The sequence below is a fragment of the Pseudorasbora parva genome, chromosome 25, assembly GCF_024679245.1.
Source record: "Pseudorasbora parva isolate DD20220531a chromosome 25, ASM2467924v1, whole genome shotgun sequence".
NCBI lineage: Eukaryota > Metazoa > Chordata > Actinopteri > Cypriniformes > Gobionidae > Pseudorasbora > Pseudorasbora parva.
Window position 1 is genome coordinate 27471345 of NC_090196.1, and position 10748 is coordinate 27482092.

Below are 10748 nucleotides of genomic sequence, written 5' to 3' on the forward strand. Positions count from 1 at the left end.
CCTCTCCTCTCCTCTCCTCATCTCATCTCATCTCATCTCATCTCCCCTCCCCTCCCCTCATCTCCTCCCCTCCCCTCATCTCCTCCCCTCCCCTCATCTCCTCCCCTCCCCTCCCCTCATCTCCTCTCCTCCCCTCCCCTCATCTCCTCTCCTCTCCTCCCCTCCCCTCCCCTCATCTCCTCCCCTCTCCTCATCTCCTCCCCTCATCTTTCCTCCGCTTATCTCCCCCCCCCACCCCACCCACAATGAAATTTTTATGCAATTTCATTGAAAGGGGACTGGATCTTACAAACTTTAAATAAAGCACCATACAATATCATAAAAGTTACTACATTCAAAGTTTTCTGAGGTCACATGATAGCATTGTTGATAACTGACTTCAGTTTATGAACTGTTCACAATCATATAAAATGTCTGATAACCGATGCCAGACTGCACTATCCCTTAAATTACTTTTACCGCTCTTTTTACACATGGAAGGAAATGGGGTTTAAAAGGAAGGTCAGTCATCTGACCCTCCTGTGCCACGGGCGCTGTAACACTCCATTCCTGACGGATGACAGGAAGTCCTGCTGTCTGACAGGAAATAGACATGACAACAGAAAGGAAATTACACATGTCCCAGAGTCCTGTGCAGCTGTAGCCAATCTTGAACTCTATATTAGCTCAAACATTATTTGGACAGTAAAAAAGGGGGTTATTGTAATTAACTGAAACGAAAACCATAAACGGTTTCTTTACTTGAAAACAAAATAAACGTTACCTGAAAAAAAAAAACCTTAACTGTTCTGTCCTGCTAGCGGGATGATCGCTATTTATTTATTTTCATTAATTAGGTATCATTCGAAAGCTTTAAAACTCAAATTTTATCCTGTGAAAACCACTTTGAAATGCGATATTGTGTTACCATGTGTAAACAGTACTTTACCTTTTAGCGGGCTGTGTTTCACATTACAAAATTTAACACATTTTCTTGTCAAAACACATTTTGTTGGAAAGGTATGAGACTCAAGGTTCTATATTTGGCAATAGAAGTGATATTGTGACAGAAATGTATTAATTTGTCACAGGAGAACAACAAAAACAATTGAATCAATCTATTTTTGCTACAGTGCTTAAACAAAATCACATCGGGATTTCAGTTTTTGTGATATCAACTTAAAACTTAGAGCACAACCTGGATAGACATATGGCTTTGATTTTATAGCACTTTTAGAATAAAAATATTTTGTAAAATACATATTTTTAATAAAATATAAACTTTTTATACAGTACATTTTGTTACAGTAAATACAGTGCAGTACAAATTCAGTAAACTACACTTTCATCAAATATTTATTTTAATTTAGTTTAACTTGATGTACTAATTTAAAATAAAATTGATATAGACATAATTAAAAATAACAGAGCCACACAACAAAATTAATCAAATTAATTGAAAATAAAAAAAATCATTTAAAATATAAATATACAAATGTGTGAATGTTATTTAATTAGTCTATTCAATAATTTTGTAAAGGCTGATTTAAAGGGGTAGTTCACCCAAAAATGAAAATTACCCCATGATTTACTTTCCCTATTGTTTCCCACACATCGAGGCGGTCCGCCACAGAATACACACCGGCCGCCACATATTGCTTCGTCATTCTTTTTAAAAAAAAAACGCTATTTAAAAGACCACCAGTGATCAGGGGTGCCGGGTAAAAGGGGCGGGACGCACTTGCACCGTGGTTCATCTCACATCTGATGACGCATCTTTAATATGGATTCAATTTTAATCTATATTAACCCCCCCCCAGAAGCCATAGTTTGAAGCCTAAAAAAGTGCATCCATCCATTATAAAAGTTCATTATAAAATAGTAATTCATTAATAGCAGGCAAATAACCTGCAGGAGAGAATCAGACACTTATCAACCTCTTCATACATTTGCTTTATTGAATTCTTCAAATGTCGAGAACATATTCAGTAACTCCAGCACAAAGACACAGGCTACAGATGAACCTGCCTCTCTTCACAGGAACACAACATCGCACATTATATGAAAGAAATTACAGTTATAAAATTCAGCTTAAAATTAAAATAACATGCAGATGAAACCACAACCTTTCTAAAATAAAGTTTTTTACATTTTAATAACGCGCAGAGATGTATGGCAAACGTGAACTGCTTAATAAAAAAATAAAAATTAGCAGATAAAAACAGCTTGGTAAAAAAATAAATAGGAAACAACTAAATAATTGCTTGACACAATAAACGTAGCCGTCGCAGGTTAGGAGGAGGGGCTACTGCGTGAGAGGGGGTGTGGCCTCATAATTACCTGCAGGTGAATCAGAGCAGTGCATTATCGCACATGTGGATCATATTCACATAAAAAGCAAGAATACGTTGGCGTGTGGCTACCTGTCGAGGCGGTTGACCACGTCCCTGACGGTGCCGATCAGGTGCTGGTGCTCCTGTGGGCTGGACAGAATGATGCTGTGAAGCTTCTTCATGTAGGAGTCGATGGAATTGAGTGTGGGCGTCTCTCCGCTGCCTGCGGGAACACGGGAAAGCCAGTCAGGAACGGTTTCTCTTTCACAAAATGGTAACATCGGATTCACAGTTGAAACAGCCTTCACTCAAATAAGCTTGCTTGGGAATAAAACAAAGCAAGTTATATGGTGACATATAACTTATTGAAAATGTATTTATTTAGTAACAGTGAAGACCTTAAAGTTACAAAAGTTTTTTTTTTTAGCTTTCTATTCATCAACATTTCTTAAACATTAATTCATCATGAGAATGATTTGTCCATCCATCCATCCATCCACCCCCCCCACCCATCCATCCATCCATCTATCTATCCATCCATCTATCTACCCATCTACCCATCTACCCATCTATCTATCTATCTATCTATCTATCTATCTATCTATCTATCTATCTATCTATCTATCTATCTATCTATCTATCTATCTATCTATCTATCTATCTATCTATCTATCTATCTATCTATCTATCTATCTACCCGTCTATCTATCTACCCGTCTATCTACCTACCCATCTATCTATCTACCCGTCTATCTATCTACCCGTCTATCTACCTACCCATCTATCTATCTACCTGTCTATCTACCCGTCTATCTATCTACCTATCTATCTAACCGTATGTCTATCTACCCGTCTGTCTATCTGTCCGCCTGCCCGCCCGCCTGCCCGTCTGTTAGTCTCTGGAACCATGTGGAGCACATTTATAATGAATGTATGCACTTTTATAATGGATGGATGCATTTATTTTTACCACATTGATTAAAAAAATTAGACATATTTACATTTTTATATTTAACCTAATCTAACACACACACACACACACACACACACACACACACACACACACACACACACACACACACACACACACACACACACACACAATATATATATATATATATATATATATATATATATATATATATATATATATATATATATATATATATATACAGTCTTGTTCAAAATAATAGCAGTACAATGTGACTAACCAGAATAATCAAGGTTTTTAGTATATTTTTTATTGCTACGTGGCAAACAAGTTACCAGTAGGTTCAGTAGATTCTCAGAAAACAAATGAGACCCAGCATTCATGATATGCACGCTCTTAAGGCTGTGCAATTGGGCAATTAGTTGAAAGGGGTGTGTTCAAAAAAATAGCCGTGTCTACCTTTGACTGTACAAACTCAAAACTATTTTGTACAAAAAAAAATTTTTTCTGGGATTTAGCAATCCTGTGAATCACTAAACTAATATTTAGTTGTATGACCACAGTTTTTTAAAACTGCTTGACATCTGTGTGGCATGGAGTCAACCAACTTGTGGCACCTCTCAGCTGTTATTCCACTCCATGATTCTTTAACAACATTCCACAATTCATTCACATTTCTTGGTTTTGCTTCAGAAACAGCATTTTTGATATCACCCCACAAGTTCTCAATTGGATTAAGGTCTGGAGATTGGGCTGGCCACGCCATAACATTAATTTTGTTGGTTTGGAACCAAGACTTTGCCCGTTTACTAGTGTGTTTTGGGTCATTGTCTTGTTGAAACAACCGTTTCAAGGGCATGTCCTCTTCAGCATAGGGCAACATGACCTCTTCAAGTATTTTAACATATGCAAACTGATCCATGATCCCTGGTATGCGATAAATAGGCCCAACACCATAGTAGGAGAAACATGCCCATATCATGATGCTTGCACCTCCATGCTTCACTGTCTTCACTGTGTACTGTGGCTTGAATTCAGAGTTTGGGGGTAGTCTCACAAACTGCCTGTGGCCCTTGGACCCAAAAAGAACAATTTTACTCTCATCAGTCCACAAAATGTTCCTCCATTTCTCTTTAGGCCAGTTGATGTGTTCTTTGGCAAATTGTAACCTCTTCTGCACATGCCTTTTTTTTAACAGAGGGACTTTGCGGGGGATTCTTGCACACAGACGTCTTCTAACTGTCACAGTACTTACAGGTAACTCCAGACTGTCTTTGATCATCCTGGAGGTGATCATTGGCTGAGCCTTTGCCATTCTGGTTATTCTTCTATCCATTTTGATGGTTGTCTTCCGTTTTCTTCCACGTCTCTCTGGTTTTGCTCTCCATTTTAAGGCATTGGAGATCATTTTAGCTGAACAGCCTATCATTTTTTGCACCTCTTTATAGGTTTTCCCCTCTCTAATCAACTTTTGAATCAAAGTACGCTGTTCTTCTGAACAATGTCTTGAACGACCCATTTTCCTCAGCTTTCAAATGCATGTTCAACAAGTGTTGGCTTCATCCTTAAATAGGGGCCACCTGATTCACACCTGTTTCTTCACAAAATTGATGACCTCAGTGATTGAATGCCACACTGCTATTTTTTTTAACACACCCCTTTCAACTAATTCAACTAATTGCCCAATTGCACAGCCTTAAGAGCGTGCATATCATGAATGCTGGGTCTCATTTGTTTTCTGAGAATCTACTGAACCTACTGGTAACTTGTTTGCCACGCAGCAATAAAAAATATACTAAAAACCTTGATTATTCTGGTTAGTCACATTGTACTGCTATTATTTTGAACAAGACTGTATATATACACACACATATACATAGCAAGCAAATACAACACTGATCACCATCATGGTGACACTTCTAAACAATTACAGTAGTAAACAATATCATTTCTTACAGTGGCATAGACAACTCTATCATGTGAATTCACAGGCACAAGCGCAGTGAATGACTGATGTCAGCATCATTTTGATGTTGATTTAAAGTCATGCATAAGAATTGACATGCATTCTATGTAGATTTCTGACTACAGTAATTTATAGTGAAATAATACTCCTGTGAAATAATACAGGAATTTAATCCTGTAAATTCCTAGCAATTTTTTACAGTGTAAAATTAGTCAGTGATCATAGCTCAAATGATCATTGTACTGATTTAAACAAAATTAACTACAATAAACCAGACTGCTCAAATGAACCCAGCTGGCTGTGTGTGTGTGTGTCTCTCACCAGGCAGGGGGACGGTAGAGAAGCTGTGTGTGAGGGCCGAGCGCAGGGTGTCCAGGTGTTGTTGCAGGAGGCTGTTTCGTGTGCGTTCCTGCAGCACGTCCCCTTCCAGACGCTCGACGGCGGAGCGCATGCCCTCCACGTGCTTCTGCAGCGCTGCGTTACGCTCCTCATGTTCCATATTCGTCTTTCTCAGCTGCCGCATTTCAGCCTCACGCGCTGTGACAAACACGCGCTTAATGAATCACGCTTCACACTGATAAAAGACACACACATTCAACAGCACTCTTCTCTCACCTTTGCTGTGATTGAGAAACTCTTCAGTGAAGATGGGAATATCAAACACAGAGCGATCCTTGATCTCCAGATCCTTCTGAGAGACAGACAGAACATTTGAATCATAGATTAGTAATAAATAGATCAGAATCTGCCCCCATAGAAGTACAATAGCTGTCAAAATCATCTACATATCCTCCACCCTTTGCAAGTTTGTTTATTAAATATTTTGGCTAAATGAATCATATTCAAGCTACCAAACATATTTAACACATTTTATCAAATAAGGGTTTTCACACCAAGTTGTTTGTAAGAAAAGTTCTAGTATTTTTTGATAACTAATATATATATATATATATATATATATATATATATATATATATATATATATATATATAAATAAAATAGGGCTGTCAAAGGATTAATCACAATTAATTAATCACATCCAAAATTAAAGTTTGTGTTTATATATGTACAGTCTTGTTCAAAATAATAGCAGTACAATGTGACTAACCAGAATAATCAAGGTTTTTAGTATATTTTTTATTGCTACGTGGCAAACAAGTTACCAGTAGGTTCAGTAGATTGTCAGAAAACAAATGAGACCCAGCATTCATGATATGCACGCTCTTAAGGCTGTGCAATTGGGCAATTAGTTGAAAGGGGTGTGTTAAAAAAAATAGCAGTGTCTACCTTTGACTGTACAAACTCAAAACTATTTTGTACAAAAAATTTTTTTTTCTGAGATTTAGCAATCCTGTGAATCACTAAACTAATATTTAGTTGTATGACCACAGTTTTTTAAAACTGCTTGACATCTGTGTGGCATGGAGTCAACCAACTTGTGGCACCTCTCAGCTGTTATTCCACTCCATGATTCTTTAACAACATTCCACAATTCATTCACATTTCTTGGTTTTGCTTCAGAAACAGCATTTTTGATATCACCCCACAAGTTCTCAATTGGATTAAGGTCTGGAGATTGGGCTGGCCACGCCATAACATTAATTTTGTTGGTTTGGAACCAAGACTTTGCCCGTTTACTAGTGTGTTTTGGGTCATTGTCTTGTTGAAACAACCGTTTCAAGGGCATGTCCTCTTCAGCATAGGGCAACATGACCTCTTCAAGTATTTTAACATATGCAAACTGATCCATGATCCCTGGTATGCGATAAATAGGCCCAACACCATAGTAGGAGAAACATGCCCATATCATGATGCTTGCACCTCCATGCTTCACTGTCTTCACTGTGTACTGTGGCTTGTATTCAGAGTTTGGGGGTCGTCTCACAAACTGCCTGTGGCCCTTGGACCCAAAAAGAACAATTTTACTCTCATCAGTCCACAAAATGTTCCTCCATTTCTCTTTAGGCCAGTTGATGTGTTCTTTGGCAAATTGTAACCTCTTCTGCACATGCCTTTTTTTTAACAGAGGGACTTTGCGGGGGATTCTTGAAAATAGATTAGCTTCACACAGACGTCTTCTAACTGTCTCATTTGTTTTCTGAGAATCTACTGAACCTACTGGTAACTTGTTTGCCACGTAGCAATAAAAAAAATACTAAAAACCTTGATTATTCTGGTTAGTCACATTGTACTGCTATTATTTTGAACAAGACTGTATATACTGTATGTGTGTACTGTGTATATTTATTATGTATATTTGAATACATACACATACATGTATACATTTAAGAAATAATTACAAGTATAGACTGTATATATTATATATCATTTATATTATACATAAATATAAAGAATGTCTTAAATGTATACATGCATGTGTTTGTATTTAGCTGGAATATGATTATAACTTTTCCAGTCCAGGAGTTTGTGGCCATTTCGTTAAAATCCCTGAATAATTGTTCTTATATTTTATTTTTTAAATGAAATGTATATTTTTTTTAATTAAAAAATAAAAAAATATATATTTTTTTTATCATATGGTTATATTTATTTATTATTATTTAAAAATACTTTTCAATTTTTTTTCGGAAAAACGATTATCTAAAAATAGCAAATAAAATTGTTTAGAATAACAATAAAAGCATATAAAATTACTATTTAGGATTATATTACTTTTTCAGTCTTGTATGATTATTGGATAATCCCATAAAAACAGCACATTAAATATTTTTTAATATTTAATAAAAAAATAGATCTCAATTAAAGAGTTACTATGACTGAAAACCAATATTCCTGTTAATTCCAGGTTTTCCATTAGATGAAATACATGTTCCATGCGGGTCCTGTCGGCGATATTTTTACCTCATGAAGGGATTCACCAGATGCCTGCCGTCCAGCATCTGATAACAGGAGCGAGAGAGAGGTGTCAATTTAAGTGATTTGTGATGCACAACACCTTGTCAGTATCTTCATTTTTTCTATTCTTGTTTTGCCATCAACTGTGAAATCTCACCGGTCCAAAATCCTTCTCCACAGATTCATATGAAACATCAAATGTCTCCTGATTGGCTGAGAAAGTTAATTTTGGGTTTCGTACCTCCTCTGTGTCTCTTTCCTTTCTGTTTCTCTTGCACTTTCCTGCTGAAGTGTTTATAGGCGTCAGTCTTCTGATACTGCTCCAGCTCTCTCATATAGCGCTCTTTATCTCGATCTGCTTCATCCAGATACCGCTGAGACAGAACCAGACAGAGAGCGATGTAAGATGTCTCTTGTCTTAAAGATGACTTATTATGCCCTTTTACAAAGTCTGGATTTTGAATGGGTCTACTAGAATAGGTTTTTATGCTTGGATTTTACATTATTTTTCACATATTTTACATGTTTGCAGCACTTCTCTTCCCAGTCTGTCAGTAAAGTCTGGGGTGTGTTTCCCAAAAGCATCGTTAGCCAACTAGTTCCTTCATTATCAACAAAGATCAACCAGTCGCTGTTTTCCAAGACCATAGTTTCAACAAACATTCGCAAACAGCATTGCAAACTTGTGTGGTCTGAACGACAGCTCTCGACCTTTGGTTAGAAGCAGTTTCTTGTTTTCACGTCATGTGATGGACTTAATAAGTCCTTATCTTGAGAAAAATAAGCAAGCTGACATTTACTACAACCTGTCTTTTATTTGGAATAGGCTACAAATGTCATTTATGCATTTTAATTTGTCAAGAGATTCAAAGAGTGCATACATGCTCAGTACATAAGAACGAGCCTATGATTGAATCTGCAAATAAAGCAAAAAAACTGAGAAAAATGAAAATTAGTCCTCAGATGTCGACATGTCGTGTCGTGTAATTTTTTTGCAAAAAATCTGGCATTGAATAAATCTAAAAAGGATGAATTAAAGTCCCCCTGCAGGCAAAAATTGTATCCATAAATACAAAATAATGACATATTTAAACATCTTTTCCTGTGGAAAACATTTCTTCATGCCTTAAAATAGCTTGAATGTAACTCTACACCCCTGCTTCATTTAGTATGCGGATTAATGAATATGCAAATTAGCCCCGCCTCCACTCACTCGCACATGCTCAGAGATCCACTTGCTCAACTCAAGTTACTGTAGTGTGCTCTGGTTGGTTGGCTTGACCAGTGTGCTGTGATTGGTCAATGTCTTCAAGCATGTTTGGGAAATGTCACGGCCTTTATCGTATCCGCGTTTTTCACCCATAGAATTTTAAAAAATATGGACGTAGTGTCTGTGACGTCACCCATAGGCTTCTGAAGAGCAGTTTTGACGCATAAAGTCAGTTCTGGCCGTTGCCATCTTGGCAGTGCATCATCGCGCGTCACACATAGATAACAGAAGATGGCCAAAGAAGCGGGATGTGGGCGGAGCTGAGGTGACACGATGACTAACAGACAGAGGATAAATGGCTATCCACCCGTCACTCAAAGTGGCCACACCCTTAATTATGCAGATCTTTAAGGCTTTATATAATGTAAATGAGTGAGTTATAAAGAAATTCACCCCCCTCACAGTTGTCATGAAGGGCAAAATTTGTCATTTAGGCCAAAACCACAATTTGTACCATGCAGTAAACATGTTTTTTTCTGCTGTACAGTTGGGCATTTGAACATGGGGCTCAATGAGATTCTGCTCCCTTCTGGAGCCTGTCCCTAGTGGCCATTCAATGAATTGCAGTTTAAGTCACTTCCGTATTGGCTTCAACAGAAACTGGGGGAGGTTGCCGCTTGGTATCAACATAATACTACTTACTCAACCAGGCCTCACCCCACCTTTAATGCATATGGGCGGGAATATTTAAATATGGAATACTGCAAGGTGTTTTGTTGACACTACAATAATGGAGGAGGCGTTTCAGGGAGCTTTGGAGTGCTTTGTAAATTTGCAGATCTTTTTTCATGCTCAAACAGCAACATCACATACGAAAAAAGTTGAACATGTAAAATAGGTTCTCTTTAAGTTTTACTGCGCCACGTGTGTCCTGACCTGTTTCTCTTCTGGGGGCAGTTTGCTCCACTCATTCCCGAGCATCCTGGTGATCTCTGGGAAAGGTACGTCTGGTCTTTCCGCCCTCAGCTGCTCGCGGCGCTCGTTCATGAATCGCACGTATCCTGTTAATGGGGCTTTGGGGGCGTTACTGTCCTTCAGTGGCTTCTTCCTCCTCCTGCCTTTGGTCCAGCTGCTCCTGCGAGGCTTCTGCCAAAAACACCACCACGACACATTAACGCTGCTCGACCTGTGCAACGACAGCCCGGGGTCAGCGGTCACATGATCTGCTCACCTCCTCTCCGTTACGCTGGCTGCTGTTGTCTGTGTTGCCCCCCGGTGACCCGCTCTGATCCTCCATGACCACTGACCTCTAGTGTCACATATGGCAGTGATGTAAAAAGAGATGACTGGACTCAGCATTTTGAAAATAATTCAGAACTACTGTAAAAATACTACAAATATTATGTACTATATATATATATATATATATATATATATATATATATATATATATATATATATATATATATATAT

General features: G+C 37.9%; 1 protein-coding gene across 3 annotated transcripts in view; it reads right to left on the bottom strand.

Moving 5' to 3' along the window:
- Nucleotides 1-1916: 1916 nt before the first annotated feature.
- Nucleotides 1917-10748, bottom strand: part of hmg20a (high mobility group 20A) — a 10212-nt gene continuing 1380 nt past the window's right edge. Inside the window, exons 2-9 of one of the 3 annotated variants that reach the window (XM_067436902.1) lie at nt 10507-10584; nt 10212-10421; nt 8307-8439; nt 8072-8109; nt 5825-5897; nt 5531-5746; nt 2403-2535; nt 1917-2319 (exon numbers count right to left, since the gene is read on the bottom strand). In XM_067436902.1, coding sequence (XP_067293003.1) covers nt 2316-2319; nt 2403-2535; nt 5531-5746; nt 5825-5897; nt 8072-8109; nt 8307-8439; nt 10212-10421; nt 10507-10572 — 873 coding nt within the window. In that variant the 5' untranslated portion in view covers nt 10573-10584 and the 3' untranslated portion in view covers nt 1917-2315. The other 2 variants (XM_067436900.1, XM_067436901.1) reach the window with 2 other exon arrangements.